The sequence below is a fragment of the Martes martes genome (genome assembly GCF_963455335.1).
Source record: "Martes martes genome assembly, chromosome: 9".
Taxonomy (NCBI): Eukaryota; Metazoa; Chordata; class Mammalia; order Carnivora; family Mustelidae; genus Martes; species Martes martes.
Window position 1 is genome coordinate 13,013,613 of NC_137896.1, and position 24,166 is coordinate 13,037,778.

The window sequence follows — 24,166 nt, forward strand, 5'->3', positions numbered from 1 at the left end:
GCCTCCTCTTTGTCCCCTGACACACCAAGTATATTTCTGCCTCAGGACCTTTGCACACCCCATCTGAGAACCTAGACCCCTCTTTATATCTTATCTTCCCTTTTGGCTAAGTCCTTTACACTCCGTTTCAATGTCATTTCTTCTGGAAGGCCTGCCCTGGTCAGGTCTCTATTTTACACTCTCCCAACACCCTGCGCCTCTTGTCCATCGTATTTGTCACAACTAGGATTTTACACACATCTGTGTGATCACGTGTTCAATGTCTGCTTTGCTCACCATGCTGTTGGCCCCACAAGGGCAGGGACCGAGCTGGTTTTGTCCACCACGGCGGAACCAGCCCCTGGGCGGCGTTATCACAGGGGCTGGTGTGAGGTTGGTGCTGAATCGGTATTTGTTCAAGGGAGAAGGGATTCACTGGGACACACTGCTGTAGATGGTCTCTGGCTTGCCTTCTCTCTGCACCTTCCTCACAGCCCTTAATAATGATAGAAACTGCTGGGCGCACAGGACCACAGAGTTTACAAGAGGTGTCACATGTGCTTTCACGGGCAGCCAGCTGGTCAACCCCTCCTACTTTGCACCTGCTAGGGAAGTATGCTTCAAGCTTCTGTCTGCTTGCCTCCGATCCGCAGCTTTTCCCCAGGCTGGTCTCCTTCCCCAGACAAGAGCAACATTCAAGAAATGCTCACTGCGCCGTGGCACAGTTCCAAGCCAGTCCTGTGTGTTAATTCATATTATCCTGACATTTATCCTAGGAGTCGGGCAGCATCATTATTCTCACCTTACACCTGAGGAAACTGAGGCACACATGGGTTAAGTAACCTGCTCAAGGGTTATAACAGGACGTGGCAGAGGGAGGTGTAAAATCAGGCAAAGGCCTCTGAACCCAGCCCTGCCTCCTGATGTGGATTTGTTAAGCCTTTTCTATTTTCATCCTGTTTCTTGGGGATGTCTCTCTTCTGAGCACAACTTCCCAAACCCTCGGGATCCTGGGGTGTGTGGTGACCCCCAGGCTAGTTCTGGGATGCAGAGAGAGCTGGGGGAGAGGAGCGGGGGAGGGAGCATGCAGAAACTGGGGTGGGGGCAGGGGGGCTCCCCACGGTATCCTGCCAGATGCAGGCTCCCTTCGCCTGTTGACACACTGGGCAGTTTCCCCTCAGCTTAGGGGGGACCAGAGCAGCCTGACAGGAACTCTGGGCTCTTCCTGGGGCTTAACCTAGATGAGGAGCAGGTGGCCTCTGTTGGCCGACTCCAACCCTCTCTTCTCTCCTCCAAGCGCACCTGCTCCCCTCCTTTGTGCACATCAGGGCGGCTGAGCAGGCAGGGCTGAACCTGCAGCTCTCTGCCTCACTCTCGAAGTCCACAGATTTGGGTGTGAGAGGCCATGGAGTGTGGGCAGAGGTGGCGAAGAAGCCGGCCTCAGACTCCACTGTGGTGGCTCTGCCCCGTGGGCTGTGTGATGCTGGGCGGGTTACTTAACATCTGTGATCTCAGTTTCCACCTTTACACCACACAGACGAGGAAAGCGCTTACTTCACAGGGATGTTGTAAAGAGCAAATAAGATATTAGATGAAAAGCCCTCAGAACAGAGCCTGGCGTACACTGAGTGCTCAGTAGGCACTAGCTCTCCCCAGGGCTGCATTAGGACCACAGCCATGGCCGGCAGACGCAGAAGAACCTGAAAGACTCCCAAGCAAAACGAGAGGAGCTAGTGACCAATGCGACCGTTTACTTGAGTCCCTGCCTTAGGCACAGAGTCATGACTTCTGTGGCCATTAACAAATGTTTCCAAAACCCAGGGAGACAGAATTACTTTTATCCCCATATCACAGATTGAGATACTGAGGCTCAGGGAGGTAGCCAGACAGAGAGTGGAGGCATTGGGACTGGAAGTAGGTTCTGTCCAGTTTGAGACCCAAGATTCTTTCTGGGGCGGGGGGAGGGAGCCCTAGAAGCTTTGCAGACACTACCTGCTGCCTACTCAGACCTTTTCCCTTTATGGGCCTGTAGCTGCTTCCGCACACTGTGACCATCAAAACACCCTCACATGCCTCCTGGAGGAGAAGCAGTATCACCTCCTGTTAAGAACCACCAGCTCAGAGAATTCCAGAAATATTGATCTAGGGCCTGGCATCTAGGGCCTTGCCCACAGCCCCTTCCGGACTCCTCATTCTGGTGCCCTGACCAATGCTCTCGTGCTGCCGAAACCGGCGGCTTTCACCTTGACCGCACGTCAGGGCCTGAACCCTGTGATCCCAACCCCGGCTGCAGCCAGGCCAAGATCAGAGCTGGAAATGCCCCAGGTGGTTCCAGTATGAGAGCCAGCGGCTTCTAGGCCTTCTCCAACTTCAGCGTTTCCACGGATTACCCGGGGATCTTGTTTAAAATGCCGATTCTGACCCAGTGGCCTGGAGGGGGGCCCGAGAGTCTGACAACAAAGGTGATACTTACGCGGCTGGTCCACAGCCCACTGTCTGAGCATCGGGGGCTGAAGCCACTGGTCCCCCAACTCCAGCGAGTGACGGAGTCGCCCAGGGTGTGTTGGAACACAGGTGGCCGGGCCACCCCAGCCTCGGACCACACCTGATGTAGCCGTGGGGGGGGAGGCCGGCCCCCAGACCTGCTCCACTGCTTGTGGGCTGCGGGATCCCGGGCAGGCTGTGTCGTCTATTCCTCCGTCTCCCCGCAACCCCAAGTGAGGACGTGGAAATGCTCGCGTCCCCTTCCAGAGCGTGCCCCGAAGGTACACACCGAGCAAGCTGTTGTCTGCGCACGCAAGGGACCACGGCTGCCCTTGACCCTGCCTCAGCCAGGGGTGCGGCCTGAGCAGGGCAGTCCCCCCGCCCCGGGTGGGGGGGCTCCGACCACTCACCGCCGACGTTGTTCTTGTAGGTGTTGTACATCTCCTTCACCCGCCGGTAGCGGAAGGCCAGCTTCCTCATCCAGTCCACGCCGCCGTGGACGCCGGAGCCCAGGCACATGTTGGCTCCCGGGGCCGAGCTGTGGAAGCCGTCGGCCGAGAAGTTGTACGTGCTGGGGGGAGGGAGGGGAGAGACACGGTCGGTGGGCGGTGGGCGGTGGGCGAGGGCTTTGGAGCCGGAGCGTGAAGCCCGTGCAGTGGCCAAGCTAGGATAAGCCCCTCCCCCCCGCCCTTTAGAATTGGAAGCTAGAAGGGAATTCCAAAGAAAGGTTGCAGCTGGTTCATCCCAACGGAAGAGTCCAGAAGGACCCACGTTAGTTCCCGCTACTTCGATCCCCAAGTCAGCGCTGCTCCGTGTCCCCTGGAAGGCCTGGCTGCCGACCCTTTCTTCCCACGCTGTGACATCTCCCTGTCTTTCACAGGAATAATCATAGCCTGATTTTTTTGATTTGTTAAATGAGGCAGAGCTGATTGCTGGTGCTTCGCAGGCACAATCCTCCGGTCCGGATGCAGCATGCCGGCCTAAGCAGGGCTCTGTGTGGACTGGGGACAGGTCCGAGTGTCTCACGGAGCTGACGACAGAGGCGGCAGCTGGGAACGCGGACGGGAGAGTGGGGGCGAATCGCCGCCCACCGCAACCAGCACGTGAGAATGAAAACCCCAACGTACCAGAGACCCCCATCTTCTTTCCCCTCTGCCAGAAGCCTTGCCGGAGGTTTGCAAAATCACAACGTTGCAGGGGAAAACCAGAGCGTGACAAGGGATGTGTGTAGAGCATGACCCAAAGCTTCAAAAATGAGTCTCTTCCCAGGGCACCTGTGTGGCTCAGTCGGTTCAGCGTCGGACTCTTGATTTTGGCTCCGGTCGTGATCTCAGGGTTGTGAGATCGAGCCCTGCATGGGGCCCCACTGTGGGTGTGCAGCCCGCTTGAGGTGGTCTCTCTCTTCCTCTGTGCACCCCCCAACCCCCACCGAGTCTCTTCCTGGAAAAGAGCAGAAGGAGACAGGCCAGGGTGGTTCTCTGGCTGTTTCAGGGAGTGAGTCTAGCTGATTTCCCCCCTCTTGTACTACTTCGCACTTTCTAGATGTTCTACGATGAGTTGAAGAGTGGAAATAAAGACACGTTATTTTTTACAAAGACGTGCTGCAGCAGGAATGAAGCAAGACTTGGAAATTGTATCTCACATCCATCCCTGGGCTTCAGGGCCCTGCTGCTGCGGAGATCAACGGGCATTTGGAAAGTGCAAAGTGCTGGGTCATGGTCCCTGTGCAGCATCTGCCGTGTCCAGCGCCCGATCACAGCAGGATGGGACATGCCACTGTGACCCCCTGTACTGTGCCTGGGGCTCAGCCTTACTCGAGCAGAGGCCAGGCCCTTGGGGGCTCCCTGGGGCATGCAGGCCAGGACACTGGCCCAGGTGACTTGATCCTCAGGGCCTCAGAGGTAGACTCTGGTGCGCCTCCTGACCCGTCTGCAGCCTCGTGTCGAGCAGCAGTGAACTTGGGAGCCAGAACAGTCCTTCACCCCGAAACTCCTCCTTGGTCACGGCCTTTCCAGCAGCGGCCTGCTCTTCCTTCTCAGTCTCTTCAGAAGTCTCTGCAGGAGCCACGATCAGGTGTGACCTCCCGTGGGTGCTCACAGGAGATGGTGCCACAGACATGCGGGACCTCCCGGGCCAGCGCCTGCCACGGCAGACCCACCACAGGGGACCTGCTGCGGGAGCTCCCTTGTTGCTGGATGGGGTGGCAGGGTCCACACGGCGTGGGGGAGAGTCTGTGACACGGAGACGTCGTAGGCAGAGTGGCCCCACTGGTGGCTACTGATCCCAGGGCAGACCACCGTGGGAGGCTGGGCTCTCTCTCTCACCAGAGGTCGTGGCTCCCAGAAGGCTGTGTGGATCTGGTCAGTGAAGGTTCCGGGAGGGAGGCGGCCTGCCATGGCACTGGCCCCCGCGGCAGCAGCAGCAGCACGACACAGCTCACTGGCCAGTATTCCCAGAGGCTAGGACACGGCCATCCGCCAGGTCTTCAACGGCGACCACGTGATGAGCTGGCCTGTGGAGCTTCTCCCACGTTCTCTTCAGATTTATGATGTATGCACCAATGCTTTTTTTTTTTAAATAAAGATTTTATTTATTTAATAGAGAGCAAGAGAGGAAACACAAGCAGGGAGAGCGGGAGAGGGAGAAGCAGGCTCCCTGCTGAGCAGAGCCCGATGCGGGGCTCGATCCCATGACCTGAGCCACCCAGGCGCCCTGCGCCAATACTCTTCCCTCTGTGCACGTACGGTTCCGTGTGGAAGTCAGGGTTGGTGCCACCGAAGTGAGTTCCGGCTGCAAGAAATTTGAGGACATCCTCCTGCCCCAGTGGCAGGACATCAAGGGCTCGGGACATGGTGGAAGTTTCCTTTAAGTTACGAAGGGAACCCAGGACTACGCCTTATGGGCCCCTCTCGGAGTAGTGTGGAAAGGCCAGATAATTGGTTCTTGAGAAAGAACACGACATGCTAAAAACTCCGAGGACATCCTGGGGGAGGTGCCTGGATGTTCTGCCCAGAGACCAGGAGGGTAGGGAAGGATGTCCATGAACCCTACCACCCCCACGTACCAGCTGTGTGAGGTTCGGCAGGGTACTTAACCTCCCTGTTATTTAACCTCCCCAGCTGTAAAAGGGGGAGGAAGAGAAGAGCTTGTGTTTTTCCCTGCGGTAACCGTGAAGATGAGGGAGTTAATGCACAAAAGGCACCTGGGATAGGGCATGGTGCAAAATAAGGGCATTACCAAGGTGGGTTTCTGCTGGGAATTGAAGAAAACAAGAAGGGGCATTTGATGCTTGGTGCCCGGCACACAGTAGGTACTCAAAAGAGACTTCTCGGGGCACCTGGGTGGCTCAGTGGGTTAAGCCTCTGCCTTCGGCTCAGGTCGTGATCTCGGGGTCCTGGGATCGAGCCCCGCATCGGGCTCTCTGCTCTGCGGGGAGCCTGCTTCCTCCTCTCTCTCTCTGCCTGCCTCTCTGCCTACTCATGATCTCTGTCTATCAAGTGAATAAATAATTAAAAGAAAAAAAAAAGAGAGAGACTTCTCAAATGAATGCATGGAGAGTTTGGTGTCTATGGGGAAAACCATCCTTGGATCATGGCTTCTGGAAGTGAGATCCCAAACAGCTCAGCACGAGACGGCCTTCAGCGGAGGCTGCTCTCAGTCCCACGCCAGCCAGCTACAGGGGAGATGTTATAAACACGGAATCCTGGTTGCTCGTTGCCGTGAAGGGAAGAGTGGTTCCCAGCTATGACGTCGTGGAAAGGACACGATTAACCTTGATCTGGGGTTTATTTACTCCACAAATAGAGAAGCCCCGGCTGGCACTGGAACCTTGCTCCTTGCCAGTCCTGACTGCGAGGGATTTTCAGAATGGCTAATTAATACGAAGCAGGCGCCTGCCTATCCCTCCTAGTTGTGCTGGGCTTTGAAAAGACTTCCAGGGCCCAGTGACAGAAGCTTTGATTTCTTTCTTTGGAGTAAGATGGAAGACGCATCTAGGAAGCAAACACTAAGTGAAGTTCCTGGTCCCATAAGCAAAACACCATGCAGTCTAGTAATATTTTTGATGGGGCGAGAGTTACTGGGCTGGGATAATTTTGGATAAGCACAGATTAACTATGGCTCCATTTTTATAAGGTTTTCTCAGGGGCAGGCTTGGAACATTCCAGCCACATTCCTCTGAAAGCTGTCTCGTTTTGAGCGGTGGGATACCTTATTTCTGGAACCCATGTCCTACCCGTGTTTTCCCCTAGAAACTAGACATACCGCTTACTTGGTCAAGAAATATTTTTCTGAGTATCGACTGTATCAACATTTATATTAAATAATATATGTATGCTAATGAAGCAATCAAGCCTTTGAAGAAGAGGTGCCAAACTCTTGGTGGTGGTGATTCTGGGAGGCAAGGTCAGAAGTGGTGTTTGATTTTTTTTTTTTTTAACCAATATGCATGCATTGCTTTAGGCAGCTGACAAGAAACCGCCGAGGGGTGAACATAAGCAGAGTCACAGAGAGTCTCTGGAAATCTCTGTGACTGGGTGATGCGGAGAAGGCTGCAGGCTGGGGGCTGGGGCTGCGACCTGGGGCTCTGACCCAGGCAGGTACACTCACCCTCATAACCCAGCCCGCCCCTCCTCTCCGCTTCTGGTGGAAGGCAAGCTCAATAACCAATCAAAAGGGGCAGTTTGGGCCCTCCAAATTCCTACCTTAGGTCTTGCCCATTGTCATCAGATGAGACGTCGTCAACGTGGATCTGGTCACAATCCTACGGAGAATGTGGCAAGAGGAGAAAAAGAGGAAGTGTGACTGTAGTCTCAGAGAGAGTCAGTTTCATATGCTGAGCACTGGCCTGGGAGTCAGGAGTCCTGGATTCTGGTGTGAACTTAGCCCCTAAAGGTTAGGTGATCTCCCATGAAGTCTCATGCCTTCTGTTGCCTTTGGGACCCTTATAAATGAGGTTGGCTGTTGAGGGGGAGTGACCATGTAATTTATCAGGCACACCCAGACTGTTTTGCAAGTAAAGGGACTGCTGTTAAGATTGCATTGGGAGGACAGGCACAGAACAGGACCACCTGCCTCTGCCGTCGGGTGTGTGAGGACATACGGGCATCCCGGCCCTGCGGTCGAAAGCTTTGCCTTAATCAAGGTATGTCCTCTGCGTGGAAGGCTCTTCTGCCTTCATCAGTGCAGTGAAGCTTGGATCGATCAGGCATTCACTTCCAGAGGCACCCCCTTCCCCAGGCCCGCTCTGTGTCCCGTGATCTGTGGCCAGCATCGATCGGGTACTTATCATAATGTATAATGTACGGGGCTCGCCGTTCCACAGACTCCCGTGCCCTGCAGCTCTCCACCACTCACCGCTCAGTTCTCTTTGGGGAAACACCTTAGCACAGGTGAGTTAAGACCGAGGGGAGGAGCTGACAGAGGTGGGCATGTGACCCAGGCCCAACCAATCAGAGAGACTCAGGAGCCTTCCGGCCTCAGTGATGGTGTGAAAGGGGAGCATGTGGTCTAAACTAGACCAGTGAGGGCCGGCCCGGGACTCCGGCTGAGATCTTGGGGAGGGGGCCTCTCCTTTACCGCAGCTGCCGGGTGGTGGGATTCAGCCTGGAGAAAAGCAGATCTGAGAACTGGAGAGGGATGAGGCCCTGATCACAGTATTTGATCCCCGGGATCTAGCCCCAGCTGAAACCAGAAACCAGACCACCCTGACCGTGGTAACCTGAGTAATTAATACCCCCCCTCCACCTCGCAAATGCCCATGCCCCAGTCCCAGGCTCCTTATATGGCGTAAGGGACTTTGCAAGATAGGATTAAGTGAAAGGTCCTGAGATGGGGACATGACTCTGGATTATCCGGGTGGGCCCTAAGTGTAATTATAAGGGGTCCTGTGAGTAAGAAGCAGAGGGGTATTTGACGACAGAGAGGAGAATAGGATTGGGATGGCATTGGGGTACTCAGGAGATGGAGGAAAGAGCCACAAGCCCGGAAATACGGGTGCCCACCAGACACCAAAAAAGGCCCAGTCTCCTCCCCTCAGAGCCTCCAGAGGAAACCAGCCTTGCCAGCATACTCAGCCCACTGAAACTGCTTCTGGACGCCCGGCCTCCAGAACGATAAGGGAACACACAGCTTAAACCACTGAGTGTGTGGTGATCGGTTACAGCCGCCACAGGAAACGACTCCCTGGGCTCTCCGGTTTGAGCTAGTGGAGTTGGATTTCTGTCACTTTGCAACCAGGTGACACAACTGCCTCCACGAAGCTACACACAACATCCAGCCAGAGGGGGTCACCTCTGCCCCCGCCAGGAAGTCCACCCAGGTGGCGGGATAACCAGGTGAAAACCGCGAGCGTGCTGTGCCTGCTCCGGATCCTGGTGACCCCCAGGCTCCGGAATCTGACCACCTCCCGGCTGTGTGACCCGGAGCCAGAGGCATGACCACCCTGAGCCTCCAAGATTGCCTAGGGAAATTCGAGACAGGGGAAGCTCCTTCACAGACTTGGCGTGAGAAGGGAGGTGCTGGGCTGAAAGCACCTAGCGCCGGGGCTGGAACACGGCGGGTGTGGCACGAATGGTAGTTTCTATCACTGTGTTAAGATTTAGGAATGTCCACATTTTGGTTGCAAGGTAATTTCAGGAGGCAGGTGTCTCCTGGAAAACACTACAAGGGAGAGGGGAAGCACACGGAACTCTGAGGTTGACCTCTAAGAAAAAAACTGGTGGGGACATCTCTGGCTTCTTGATGGGAGGGCAGAATCTGGGGAAAAAAAAATGGTATCAACGTTTTGAGCACATCTCTTTTTACTTAAGGAAGAGGCTTGAATTTATCTTCGAGAATAGGAGCTCTGCCGGGGGTGGGAATGATGGGAACCCCTCCCCTCATTAATTTTTAAAGGCCTATAGGGGTAACCATGTTGTTATGGAGATGTGGGGGTGGGGACAGTGGCGTTTGGGGCAGCCTGGGCTACTCTGTGGGGCTAAAGGCTGGAGCCTGGCAGAAAGGGGTGGTGTGGCCACTGGTCTCTCTCTGGTCCCCTGAATGGGCTTTGGATTGCAAAGGGGTTTGCCAGAGGGTGAGGTTTGCTTCCAGAGTCCCTGGCACACGCTGGCACACACAGCCCTGTGGCAAAGTATGACCTCGAGTCCTGACACCTGGGACCTCTCACATCCGTGGGCCTGGGACCACGCCTGGGCCTGGGCAGCAGTGTGCTCTGACAGGCCTGGGTGGGAAGGGCCGTGGGGAAGTTCCGCCATGCGGGCAGGTGGGAGTAGGGGCGGAGGGCAATGAACATGGGGGATGTTAAGTGGCGAACCCAACTGAGAAGCTCTTTGGGGGCCACTGGGAAAAAACTGGGGCTACGGAGTGACCACTCTTGAGCTAGCTTACACCCAAACCTCTACTGTTCCTCACTCTGCACTTCCTTTTTTTCCATGGGCCTGGAATTCTCATTGGTATTTGGTGGTCTCAGGTCTCCCCAAGACCTTTCCTAAAATAGCAGAACACAACGGCACACCCCAGCTTGAAAGGTTCTACAGTCACGCTGTCTAATACAGTAGTGATTAGCCACATGTGGCTATTGATAGTTATTTTATTTATTTATTTATTTTTAAAATTTATTTGACAGAGAGAGATCACAAGTAGGCAGAGAGGCAAGCAGTGTGAGAGGGGGGAAGCAGGCTCGCCGCTGAGCAGAGAGCCCGATGTAGGGCTCGATCCCAGGACCCTGGGATCATGACCTGAGCCGAAGGCAGAGGCTTTAACCCACTGAGCCACCCAGGCGCCCCGATAGTTATTTTTAAATAAACTTAAATTCAACAGCATACAAAATTTAGTTCCTTAGGCCTATTTCAAGTGCTCAGTAGCTACATGTGGCCACTGGCTACCGTACCAGACAGTGCATGTATGCCCATCGTCACAGAAAATTCTAGTGGACAGTGCTGCTGTCGAGGGGTAAAGGAACCAGGCTGACGATTCTTCTGTGTTGATAAGCTCACTTAGGGAAGAGCTTGCGAGCCGGGCTGGAGACCGAGCTTACTCAGCCCACGCTATGCTTGAAACATTTTTTTTGGAACGATAGCCAATATGTAAACTCGGGAGACCTCTCTTTTTCTCCTCGCCTTGTCTCCCCTTCTCCCTTCTTGTTCTCACTCTCTTCCTCTGTCTTTCCAGATTTTCGACTACTCTGAGACTTTACACGCTCTGGAAGTGTGGGGTTTGCATTCATCCATCCCAGCCTTTCTTGGCCCTTTCCAGGGCTCTGCAGGCGCCTCTGGGTTTTTTGCCTTTCACGTTACCTGCTTACATGGCCCCAGTGGGCATGCTAGTTGGAGCCCTCTGAGCTGCAGAAATCTTACCTCGATGGAAGGGTCCTCGACCAGCAAGCCTGATATGTTCATGAAAATGGTCTTTAAAAGCCAACGCTGACTTTGAAGACCCAGGCACAGAGAAAACAAAATTAGTAGCAGACTTCTACCCCCCGTCCATGGCTTTGCCTGAAATTGGAAAAACACCTCCTTCTGCTCTCCAGTCCTTGCCTCAAGCTCAAAAGCTGCTGCGGGGGTCACACGGGCTCAGGCCCCTGGGCAGGGTTCCCTGTGCTTTCCCTGATGTCAGGGGAAAGGCATGTGGGAGGCTCTGGTTTTCTCATTTGCAAGGGGATTGTTGGGGGCGCTAAAGTGTGACAACAGTAGCGATCACATTTCGGGCTTCATAAAATACCATGGCGCTCAGCTAGACGCTACCTCATACTCCACCAGCTGACCTGGATCCTGTTACCTGCTGGGCCTGGGCTGGCAGGGAGGGGAGTGCGACAGTGCCGAGGAGGGGAGCTCTGGGGGAGGAAGATCCTATAGCCCCCAAAGCTCCTGCGTGGAGGGCCAGGCTTTGGAGGTGGGATGCTGGCTTTTCACAGCCTAGGGTGTTTCTTGCCTCTTCGGGGTCCAGTGTGGCCATCCTGCGGGGTCTGAGCAGGATCCGCTCATAAAGACAGAGGAAGGGTTCTCATGCCCCGACCTGGGTGAGACGCCTGGGCCTCCATGCAATCCCAGCCACAGGGAATTCACATTTTCTGATCCAGAGAAACACCCACACATTGGCTTGTGCAAGAATGTCCATCATCCCAGTGAAAAGCAGGAAAACGCCTCAAGTTCCCTCAACTGGACCATCGCTAAATACACTGTGGTACGTCCATTCAGCGGATTCCTGCCTGGCGGGTCAGAAGAGTCAGGGAGACTTTTATGTTAGCACATGGAAGTATTCCCAAGACATCCCATTGTGTGGGGGAAAAAAGAGCAGCCTGGAGAACAATACAGCCAGGTTCACACTGTACATATGCTGTTGACCAAGGAACAACATGCGGGTTTGGAGCGCTGACCCCCACGCAGTCAAAAATCTGTGTACGACTTCGGACTACCCCCAAACTTAACTGCTAATAGCTATTGTTGATTGGAAGCCTTACTGGTAAATATAAACAGTCAGTTGCCACCTATTTTATATATTATATTTATTATATACTGTATTCTTATAATAAAGTGAGCTACACAAAACAAAGTATTAAGAAAATCATAAGGAAAATACTTTTTACTTTTAATAAATACAGGACTGTGCTGTATTTATTTAAAAATCTGCATATCTGTAGATCTATGCAATTCAGACTCATGTTGGAGTGCCTGGGCAGCTCAACTGGAAATCGGCTGAGCATCTGACTCTTGGTTTTGGCTCAGGTGATGATCTCGGGGTCACGAGATCGAGCCCCATGTTGGGCTCTGTGCTTAGTGTGGAGTCTGCTTGTCCCTTTCCCTGCCTCCTCCCCCTGCTGTCTCTAATAAAAAAATCTTAAAAAAAAAACCATGTTATTTAAGCATCAACTGTATTTTTAAAAACCCATTAAAAACAAAGAAAATATTTTATATTTTACATATACATAAATGGAAAAAGAAAGATCTGGAAGCTTACGCATCTGATTGGAAGCAGCAGTTCTATCTGGGAAGGCACTGGGATTGGGTTAGTGGTCAAAGGAGGCTTACTCCCTCCTTCTCTCCCTCCTCCGCTCTCTCTTTTTTTATAAGGATAATGCCCACATGCATTGCCTTTGAAAACGGGAAATGTTTCATGGGAAGGAGACAGACAGGATCTAACACAGGAGCAGGGGGAGGGATCAAGGGAGAGGGAGAAGCAGATTGCTCTGCCCAGCGGGGCCTGATGCACTACTTGGTTCCAGGACCCTGGAATTATGACGTGAGCCGAAGGCAAATGCTTAACCAACTGAGCCACCCAGGCGCCCAGCACTTTGCCTATATTAAGGGGGTACCGTTGACATGCCGTCTCACGGAGGAAAAAACAAAGTGGGGAGAAGTGCAGAAACTTGCCGTTGTGGTCTGAGTTGTGATTGTGAAACCCCAGCCCCCAGGACCTGCAAACAGACCTTATTTGGAAATAAGCTCTTTGTAGATGATCAGGTTAAGGTGAGATCATGAGGGTGGTGGCTCTAATCCTTATAAAAAGGGGAAGTGTTGACACAGAGACAGACACAGGCAGGGAGAATGCCGACTGAACATGAGGACAGGGAGGCATGGCACAGACTCTCCCTCACCGGCGTCAGAAGGAACCAACCCTGCCAGCACCTTGATCTTAGATTTCTGGTCTCAAGAACCGTAACACAGTGTTCCTGTCGTTTCGGCCACCCAGTGTGTACACTTTGTTCTGGGAGCCACAGCAAACGGATACAGTGCCTGAGGCTACACAGTGAGGGAGAGGAGGAGCCCAGATCTACAAAAACCATTTGTAAAAACACTTCTTGTGGCCCCAGAACCACATCACACAATGCATGGGTCAAGAGCAGGGAGGTTTCAAGGATGAAAAGTGGCTCTTGCCTTCCAGGTCCTTAACATATCACTGGGAAAGAGGAGGTACACGTACATGAGAGGCTGCACTGCTCATTCAACGCACAGACCTACTGATCACCTACTATGTACCCAACACTAGGCTGGATCCTGCTTGTGTCCTGGAACAGTCCCCGACTCCTTGCTTCCCCTCACATTCGTCTACGAACCCATCAGCAAATCCTGATGGCTCTCCCATCAATGTATATCCACCATAAGTCAAAATATGTTCATGATATTCATGATAAGTCAATGTATTCATGATAAGTCAATTCGCACCTCCTCTACTGCTCCCACCACGCTCCAAGCCCTCCTTATCTCCCACTGAGATCAGTGCTCAGCAAACTACAGCCTCCCTGTGCGAATAAAGCTTTATTTATTTATTTTTTGAAAAAAGATTTTATTTATTTATTTGACAGACAGAGATCACAAGTAGGCAGAGAGGCAGGCAGAGAGAGAGGAGGAAGCAGGCTCCCCACGGAGCAGAGAGCCTGATTCAGGGCTCGATCCCAGGACCCTGGGATCATGACCTAAGCAGAGGCTTTAACCCACTGAGCCACCCAGGCGCCCCCAAATAGAGCTTTATTGCAGCACCATCAAGTTCATTCATTTACTAGTGTCCATGGCTGCTTTTGTCCTACAATGAGAGAACTGAGTAGTCAAGACAGAGACAGTGTGACCTGCAAAGCCTGAACTAGCTACTACCTGGCTCTTTACAGAAGAAGTTTGGGGACCTCTGACTCAGACTCTTGGGTCATTTCCTCACTCTCCCTGCTTCTCCCCTTTCTACGCCCCATCCTGCCAGCCCAGTCCACATCCTGCAGCCAGTGGGGTCCTGTTCACTCCTAAGTCAGGTCCCGTCCCTCTCTACTCAAAACCCCACAATGGTTCCCACCTCCCTTGGAATAAAAGCGCGGTCCTCACAAAGGAGGGCCCTGCGTGCTGCACCCCGCCTCCACCTCCCACCATCTCTCACTGCACTTGCAGACACGGCAGCCTCCTGCTATTCCTTCAACAACTGGTACACTCCCGCTGCAGGGCCTTTGCACCTGCTGTCCCTTCTATTTCAAATGCTTTTCTTTCCCTTTCCATTTGCTAAAAGCCTGAAGAGGCTCTGTTGATATAATCTCCTTTGTAAAAACGGCCCCAGTGCCACCTTACATCGGGACAAGTAACTTGTCTTTGTTGTCCCACTTTATGGGGCCTCTAGGACTACCTAGGTCTAATATAATGGCCAATCTCTACTCTTATCTGGGAATTTGGAAAAACTCTAAAGATAGCATCCATCAAAAAAAAAAAAAAAAAAGATAGCATCCATCAGAGAATATAGTAGTTAAGAGCACAGACTCTGGACCCCAGGTTCAAGCTCTGGTCCTGCCACTCAGGAACTGGATGACCTTGGACAAAGTATTGAATCTTTTTGACCCTCAGCTTCCGATCCACAACTGGGCTCTGGAACACTACTTACCACACTGGGGTACTGCCAGGATTAAATGAGTCAGTAGAGCTAAGGCACTCTGAAAAGGAGAGAAAATGAAAATTCCTGCTATTATCACTAATTTGAATCCTATAGGCCTGAACTCTGTGCCTGGTACAGTAATGGTCAAAGTGGAACAGAGTTCACCATCAAGAGAAGCTCATGGACGGCCAACCCTGCAGATAAGGCAATTTAGAAGCAGAGCAGAAAAATGCAGAAAAATTCCTCAGTCAAACCCCACCAACGTGTCAGGACGCCGTGCACTCATGCGTCTCAGGGAGCAGGGGCAGGAGAGAACTGGTAGCGACGTTCAGGTTCGCATCTCCTGGACGTTGCAATTGGTGTTCAAATGCCCCTCCCTGCGCTTCAGTCCCAGCCCTGCCGTATTCTAGGTGCGTGAACCTGGGTGGCTTACTTAACATCAAACTTTTCTTTTTAGAATGACTTTAGATTACAGAAAATTTGCAAATATAGTACGGAGAGTTCCCATATATCCCAAGCTCAGTTTCCCTTATTGTTAACATTATATATATATATATATATATATATATATATATAATCTATATAAATCTTACATATATATGGATTTTAAAGATTTTACTTATTTATGAAAGAAAGAGAGAGAGAGGAGGAGAAGTAGAGGGGGGAGAGGGACAGACTGCATGCTGAGCGTGGAGTCAGACGTGGGATTTGATCTCAGGACCCTGAGATCGTGACCTAAGCCGAAACCAAGAGTCAGACGCTTAACTGACTGAGCCACCCAGGCGGCCTAACATCTTATATTTGTATGGTGCACATGTCACAACTAATAACTATTACTATATCCTTATTAACGAATGTCAATTCCTTTTTTTTTAAATCACAAGTTGAATGGCACTTTAATTTTTCTTTTCAACATTCTGTTCTGCAGCTTCCTTGGTCCTTTTTGCCCGGAAGCCAAAGAGCCGGGCATTGGCAGGGGCCACGTGAAGACTGGCAGACAGCCTGCATTTCTTCTCCTCTGGGAGGACCCCGGCTCTCTCCTTATGGGACATTCCGTGTGGGCATGACCCGGCTCGTCAGCTGGGTGCCCAATCTGAGTTCTTCGGCAGAGCTAGTCTGTAGGGACCATGTGGATGTGTTCGGCTTTCTTGGAGCCACTGAGATTCCCAATTGTCTGTGCCACCTTCTTGGGGATGCCAGGCGCAGTAACCCTTCCAAGCAGAAGCTCCTGCCAGCTGGATTTCACTGCGATGCCTCACCGGGGGGCAGCCCACGATGGGCCGGATGGGTTCCGATGCAGGGCATGGTCAAAGCAGTGTGCCTTGGCTCGCTGGGCCCTGCCTCTGTGGCTCTGCCATGTCTGCTGCTGGAACCACGTCGCCACCTGCCACTGTCAGTCCTCGTGGAAATGGGGCTTCAGGATCATTCTGGCTGGGCGTGTGGCTGCCACCTCTGGGCCTCCTCCTCTGAGACAGGCCGGCCCAACTAATGTCCATTGTTTATTCAGAACTTAGTTTTCTCCCTCATGTCCTTTTTCTCTTCCAGAATCGCCTTCAGGGCATCACACCACATTCTGTCCTCTTCTCTCTTTAGGTTCCTCCGGGCTGTGACAGTTTCTCCGACTTTCCTTGGAGTTGCTAACACTTTCAAGGGGTACCAGTCAGCTGTTTTGCAGAATGTCTCCCAACAGGAATTTGCCCGTTGTTTCTCTCATGGGTAGACGGGGTTATGGGTTTTGGTGAGCAGGGCTGCAGAAGGAAATGCCATTCCCAAATGCATCATGTCAAAGGTGCATCCTATCAACATGACTTCCCACTGCTCATGTTGACCTTGACCCCCTGGCTCAGGTGGTCTCCATCAGGTTCATCCACTGTAAGGTGACTCTCCTCTCCTTTCCATGCTGCACTCTCTGAAAGGAAGTCACCATGCAAAGCACAGAGTTGGGATGGAGAATCTAAATCAATGATTCAGGGGGCACCTGGGGGGCTCAGTCGGTTTCAGCTCAGGTTATGACCTCAGGGTCGTGAGATCGAGCCTCGCTTCTGGCTCTGTGCTCACTGGGGAGTCTGCTTGAGATTTTCTCTCTCCCTCTGCCCCTCCCCCATCCACGTGTACTCTCTCTCAAATAAATAAAATCTTTTAGAAAATAAATGATTCAGAATTTTCTGCATGGGAGAGTCTCCTATTCCCCTCCACTTACTTATTGGTTTAATCGTTATCTGCATCATTGTGGACTCATGGGTGGTTTTTAATACTCAGAGTCCAATAGTGTGTTCCTTGTTTTCGTAGCCCAAGTGCTCCAGCTTTGGCTACTCAGAACTCCTCCAGGGAGCCCCTGGGTCCCTCTAACATCCTCCGTCCCTGTGTGGTTTTTGGAGCACTTCCTTACTTTCTGGCACCTTAAGATGCTCCACATGTAATAATGTGTATTTCTTGGTCCAGCCCTAGAGTCAGCCACTTCTCCACGGAGCCCTGGTTCCTCCTCCTGGAAAATGGTCACAGAACCCAAGATCTGGGCACCGGGGGTGCCCACTGCTACCAGAGCGTCAGCGTTTCGGGGCTCTCTTGGGTGACAAAGTCTCTAGTTTCTTTTTTTAAAAATTATGGAACAAAAAAAAATGATGAAACATGGTTCGTATACCCATTTGTAGGTGTGTCACAAAGCATGTGGCAGGCCTGAGAAATGTACCAGTTACAACCTAGATCCCTCTTTCACCAGGGGTCCGAAATCGAAGCCCAGAGAGGGCCTAAATGGAACTTATGTGAAGAGTCATGAGGTGTGGGGGAGAGTATCTGTGGGACCCGCAGGGGTGTCCCGCCTTTCATCAGCAATGACAGTGATCTGTCCGTTTGTCCTGTGCTCGAGGTCCAGATTTAGTTTCCGGGGGAGGCTCCTTTCATAAAATGGGGGGGGGGGAGAGCATCTCTTCTTTTTCTTTGCTTTGTAGTTTGTGCAAAATGGGATTTATCCTTTCCTTGTATGTTTGGTGGAATTCCTGTTTACCACCAGCTCAACCTGGTGCCTTTTTTCAGACTACGTCCTTGACTGCCTTTTTAGTCTCTCACCATCATTGGTTTATTTATTTTTAAATTTCCCCTTGGGTTAATTCTGGTAACTTAGGTCTTCCTGCCAAGTGTCAACCTCATCTAGGTTTCAAGTTCATCGGCATAATACTGTACCGTATTCTCCTAATTAAAAAAACGGCATCTCCCCTGAATCTACAATAACGTCCATCCTTTCATTCTGGATGTGGCTTATCACCTCGACCTCTTTTCTTTTTTCCTAGCTCATCCTTGCCAAAGGCTTATCTTCCTTCATGGTCTTTTTGATTTTCCTGTTTTACTAATAAAAACGTAACTTAAGGCTGGCTCATCTTTTCCTGGCCTCCCGCAGGCTTGGATACTTGGGCTTCCCGTCGTCGTTCAGTTCTGAACAGCGAGCTCAGGGATAAATATGTGTCGAGACTCGTTCTGTTCAAGCCGGCGACAGCTGGGGTTTCCCCAGCCTGCGCTGCTGAGGTCTGATCCGTTCCTTTTTGTCCTTGGCTGCCTGGAGATGCGAATGCCAAAAGGAAACTGTTGACACATTTGCTTTAGAAAAATCACTCTTAAAAAAAAAAGAAAAAGAAAAAGAAAAATCACTCTTGTGACCGGCCGGATGGACTCCCCGGCCACTCCTCCTCTTTCGAGGCAGGTATGTTTCCAAGTGCGATCGCGTCCTGCGGCCTCTAGACGAGCCGGAGAGGGGCCTGCTCCCTGGGAGGGAAACCCGGGCTGTCGCTCATGTGTTGTCTAAGTGTTGGGGACTCATCTGCGGAGCACCGAAGAGGCCGTGGGCCGCGCCGCATGGACGGCCGGCTGGCGGGGTGCCTGGGAGAGCAGCTGGGGGCTGACACGGAGAACTACAGCAGACGGCAGCCGCCATCGGACTGTGTGGCCGGCGAGCAGCCGCAGCGTGCCCGGACTCCAGCCCCTCCGGACTCCCTCTAGCGAGATCCTTCCTGAAGCTCTGGCAGCACGTCTAAACGCTCCCCCTTGGGCTCGCCTGCCCGCCCGGCCACTCCAGAATCCGGCCCCAAACCTTTAGGTCCCTCTTGTTTCTTAGAGAAGACTCTTTCCTCGCCTGCTCTCTGCCGATCGTGTGCCTTCTTCGCCTCCTCGGTTCATCTCAGAACTGTGCTGCAGTCAGCTTGGCCTGGGCTTCCGCCTGTGCGCTGCTCGTACCGTGGGATCTCTCTGGGCCTCGGGTTCCTCATCTGTCAAACAGAGCCGAAGAACCGTCCCTCGCAGGCTGCGGTGAGATGTGAGTGAGGAAATGCACGTGTGCTGCCCAGACGGGAGCTCAGTAATGTGTGCGCCGGGCAAGTTAGCATCGTGGTGCCTCAGTTTTCCCATCTCAGAAATGGGGGTATGTCTCAGTATTTAGCATCTGCGGTGGCGAAAGGCCTGAGTCAATGAGTGCAGGTGGCCCCTGTGGACAGTATGAGGTACGTGTCAGCTGGGGCTGTGACCGTGTTTATCATTCCTGGCTGTGTCCTCTGCTCAGCTCCTGCCACAGCCTGTGTCCTTCTTTCTAGAAATGAATTCAGATCCTCTATTGCTCTGTCCACCTTCCGGGTGGGGCGTGAGGGCGACGTCATGGGTCCTCAGGCTTCTGTTGTTACCTGTGGGGCTTCTGTTTTGTGTATACAATGGGAAGGTGGTGTGTTAACTCCTGGGGGAGCTTTTGTCTTTGTCTTGCGCATTTACGTCAGGAGTTTCTTCTCTTGCTGTTGGACCTTGCTTGTCTTTCTCCAGACATCGTCCTGGCTACACCAACCCTCTCTGCTCTCTCTTTCCCTATGAACCTATTGTCTACAGCACCGTATTGAGTCTGGGGAACCTTCTTTCCCCAGTCAGATGGCGGTCACTCCCCGTGGGAGAGGCAGCAGAGCGCGGTGGGTGAGCCCTCAGACTCCGGAGCCCGGCTGCCCGGGTCTGAATACCGCCACCGCCAACTGTGTGACTCTGGGCTGTTCACTTAACCTCTCCATGCCTCAGTTTCTTCATTTGTAAAATGGGTGCTTTGGACTGAATGTCTGTGTCCCCCCCACAATCCATAAGGTGAAGCCCTGAATCCCAGTATTTGGAGCTGTGGCCTCTAAGAAAGTAAATGTTAAGGTTAAATGAGGTCAGAAGGGGGGGGCCCTGATCTAATAGGATTAGCGCCCTTCAAGGAAGGGCCGTCAGAGAGCCCCCTTTCCCAGTCTCTGCACACACACTGAGGAGAGGCCACGAGAACACGGGGAGGAGGTGGCCTTCCACCAGCCAGAAAGAGAGTCCTTGCCAGAAACCAGATCTTCCAGCACCTCGGTTGGGGACCTCTAGGCTCCAGAACTGTGAGAAAATTCCTTTCTGTTGCTTAGACCATTCAGTCTGCGGTGTTCTGTTGTGGTAGCCCCAGCAGACTAAGACAACGTGGAACAACGAGGATTACACAAGTTATGTGCCCCACATCGGGCTCCCTGCTCAGCGAGAGCCTGCTTCTCCCTCTCCTCCCTGCTCCTGCTCTCTCTCCCTGTCTCTAGCTCTCCAATAAATATATAAACTCTTTAAAAAATGAGTTAAAATTAAATACAATAGAAATTCTGGGTCTCAGTTGTGCTAGACATAATTCAAGGGCTTCCTAGCCCCACATGACCAGTGGCTACTGTACTGGACAGAACATTTACAGCACTGTAGAAAAATCTACCAGATGGGACCACTCTAGAGCATCGGCTTCCAAATGGCTTTGACCGTGACTTCCGTAAGAAATACATTTGCTATCTCACAGAGATTTTAATTACCAAAACATAATTTCTATGACTGAAACAACTTTCCAACAATATTCACCACTACTGTTTGTGATGTACCCAATCAAACTCTATTTTACTGCTTAATTGCTCAAGAAAGGATGCTGGTCTTTACCTTTTAAATGGTCATGGTTTGCTTTTTCAAAAATGCTAGTGCTCCCTGCGCGGTAGGAAGCGGAAGTGCGGGAGGGGAGAATGACCCATTTTGAAGGCTTTCCCTCATTTCAGTCCCACAGGGACCTGCAGAAGAAGTGGTGACTCGGCCAGACTCAGTGTCTTGCTCAAGGTCTTCGAGCTAAGAAGGAGTGGGATGGGGATTTGAACCTGGGTCCTTCTGATGCCGGGGTAGCGTCCCCATTCTCTTCCCAGCGCGAGGCCTCTCTGGGGAGTGGGAGCCTCCACGGCCGTGGTTCCAGGCTCCGGTCCTTCACGTGGAACCGTCTTGGAGTTTGATCTATAGAAGCCCCTTTCGTTTACTTCTCATTTTATCTTGAAATCTGTTCTCCTTTTCAGACGTTTAAAACCCTCATTTCAGGGTTCCCTGGGTGGCTCAGTCCATTAAGCATTTGACTCTTGATTTTGGCTCAGATCATGATCTCAGGGGCATGGGATCGAGCCCCAGGTCGGGCTCCCTGCTGGGCGTGGAGTCTGCTTCAGGTTCTCTTTCTCCCTCTCCCTCGGCCTCTACCCTCCACTCTAAGAAAATAAAAAATAGGATGGCGCTGTACCCCTTGTCAAGTCAAACCTCCCGCCGCACCCCAACTCTTCTCTCTGCCTCATCCCCCATCCAAACCCTCAGGAGCCCTCTTGGCTTTAGCGCAACCCTGAAGCCTTGATCCAACCAACTTTCTTCTGTTGCTTGGACAACTGCAATAATTTCTTTGCTGGTCTCCCAGCCTCCACCCTTTGCCTCCTGTTGCCCATTCTCCACACAGCAGCCAGAGTAGTCCTTTTAAAACATAAATGAGATCACACAGCTTTTCCTGTTTAATGCTCCCTGGCCCCATGTTGTGTACAGTATGTAGGATAAACTCTGATATCCACGACCCATGTCTGGCCCACACCTCCCTCTCCAGACTCTCTTATCCCAGTCACCCCTGTGCTTTCACTCATTCACTACAGTCACTGTGGCCTTCACACACTTCCCACCACAGGGCCTTTGCCTGTGCTGGTCCCGCCTCTCTAGATCTCCACCTGGCTGGCTGCTGTCCTCATTCAAGCCTCGGCTCAAGGGTCCCCTTCTCCAGAGGCCTCTCCTGACTCCCTCGAGAAATGCTGACCACCTCCCCACAGCCTACCCCTCTCTCCCATCACTCAATATCATATCTCATTGTTGTATTTTCTTCACGACCTTCTCATTAAATGGGCTTTCTCATTTATGGATTTGTTTGGCTGTTTACTGCCGAGGTCCCGGGGATTGAAGGTGACATGGCTGGAGTTCCTGCCCTCATGGAACCAACATTTTAAGGAGGAGATCTTGAGAGACTAAATCCAGCCTGGATTTTCAACTGCAAGAGCCAATAATTGCTCTTCCTTTGCTAAAGCCAATCAGGTTTCGTGATTTGCAATCAGCCGACTCTGTATTACATTAGGCTCCATAAATATTTGCTGAATTCAACTGTAGTGTTTGTTTTGCTCATTTGTTCTCTCCCTCCCTCCCACCTCCCTCTTTTCTCCCAAGACATGAGAGGTCACTGTAAAGCGGGCCTGGATGTTGCATCTGACCGAAGGGACAGTCCTGGGCTTGATACGCACAGAACAACCTACTATGCCAATGTTCTCTTTTGTCATCAATGACTTTCTACATATATCCTCTCTTTGATTCCTCAAAAAGTTGAAAATAGAGCTGCCCTATGACCCAGCAGTTGCATTACTCGGTATTTATCCCAAAGATGCAAATGTAGTGATCCAAAGGGCCACCCGCACCCCAATGTTTATAGCAGCAGTGTCCACAATAGCCAAACTATGGAAAGAGCCCAGATGTCCTTCGAAGATGAATGGATAAAGAAGATGTGGTATATATACACACTGGAATACTACTCAGCCATCAAAAAAAATGAAATCTTGGCATTTGCAATGACGTGGATGGAACTAGAAGGTATTATGCTGAGCGAAATAAGTCAACCAGAGAAAGACAATTATCAAATGATCTCACTCATGTGTGGAATTTAAGACACAAAACACAGGATCATAGGGGAAGGGAGGGAAAAATAAGACAAGATGAAGTCAGAGAGAAAGACAAACTGTAAGAGACTCTTAATCACAGGAAACAAACAGGGCTGCTGGAGGGGAGGGGGTGAGGGAAGGAAAACCTTCCTCATGATGCGTGTTAGTCATGCTCTGGGCCAACCAGGCTGGATCTGAATTCAGAGCCTTCATGTTTCTACTTCACAGGCTAGTCCCAGGGATTTTTGATTCCAGGAAGAAATATTCCTGCTAAGATAACGTGGATTGTTCTTTCATACACAGTATAATTTTATGTTACCTTCATTTTTCAATCTGGTAAACCAAAAATGTAAATATAATTTACAAAGCCATTTGATCCCTCCATTAATCCTCTTATGAGCCAAAAAAAACCCCCCAAAAAACCAAACCCCCCACACCAAACCCCTTCTCACCTTATAGAAAGCTGCTTGCTCTTTCATCAGAGGTAAGTCATACATTGTATTTCCCTCCTTGCTTTGGCTACCAGGGAGCTCAGAGAGATTAATTCTGAACTTCATGGCAGTAGTTCGCCTCAGCTAGATTTTTTGGTACAGTGCCTTACCCTTATTCATTAACTTAGCTTTCTATTCTTTTGCTTTGCTTTAATAGTTCAATTTTAAATACGTTTTCCATGTGAAATCCTTCTCAAAGCTGGATACAAACAAAGGAGTTAAATTCATTTCTGACGCTGCCCCCTTCCCCTTTCCTATCTCTTTTGCCACTTGCTTCAGGCACAGAAGCAGACACTAAATAAGCACCAGTCCCTCTGCTTGCTCTCTTTCTCCGTAAAATGTGTTTTCAGGGGAATGTAAATTGTTTTTAAAAGCTTCCATCCTGGCCCACTGCTAAATATTACTGACCCAGGAGGATCTGTACTAATTTGCCTCAATAAACTTATTAAATAGTAAGTTTCAGGAGGAAGCGACCGCATGGCCTTAATTGGATTAGCGAAACCGCCAGTGGACATCGCCGCCAGAGTGGCGAGAAGCCCACTGGCCGCATGGGGCAGCTGCGGTGATCAGCTGGCCAAGTGTGTTTTCAATAAACTGTCGCTGGCCACAGCGTTGTGCCTTCTTGGGGGTTGTCAGCAAAAGTTTCTAGCCTCCGAAGGAAAAAAGGAAAAACAGAAAAGAGAGACGGCAGCATCTCTTCCCCTGAACCCACCGCAGGTCGTTAAGCATGGGGACTATGATGCGGGACGGGGCAGGGGGTGCCAAACCTCCAGGTCGTTGAAGAACAGATGTGTATCTGCAAGGTTGAAGATCATTTCTTCCATCATCAGGCCGATGCGCACCGACGTCGTGGTGTCCTGGTAGAAAGAAAGGACA

At 51.5% G+C, this 24,166-nt stretch overlaps 1 protein-coding gene across 1 annotated transcript in view; it reads right to left on the bottom strand.

Moving 5' to 3' along the window:
* Positions 1 to 24,166, bottom strand: part of EYA2 (EYA transcriptional coactivator and phosphatase 2) — an 80,236-nt gene that overhangs the window by 21,543 nt on the left and 34,527 nt on the right. The window contains exons 2-4 of the mRNA XM_080814476.1: positions 24,058 to 24,147; positions 7,167 to 7,225; positions 2,874 to 3,034 (exon numbers count right to left, since the gene is read on the bottom strand). Coding sequence (XP_080670602.1) covers positions 2,874 to 3,034; positions 7,167 to 7,225; positions 24,058 to 24,117 — 280 coding nt within the window. The 5' untranslated portion in view covers positions 24,118 to 24,147. The remainder of the gene's footprint in view (positions 1 to 2,873; positions 3,035 to 7,166; positions 7,226 to 24,057; positions 24,148 to 24,166) is intronic.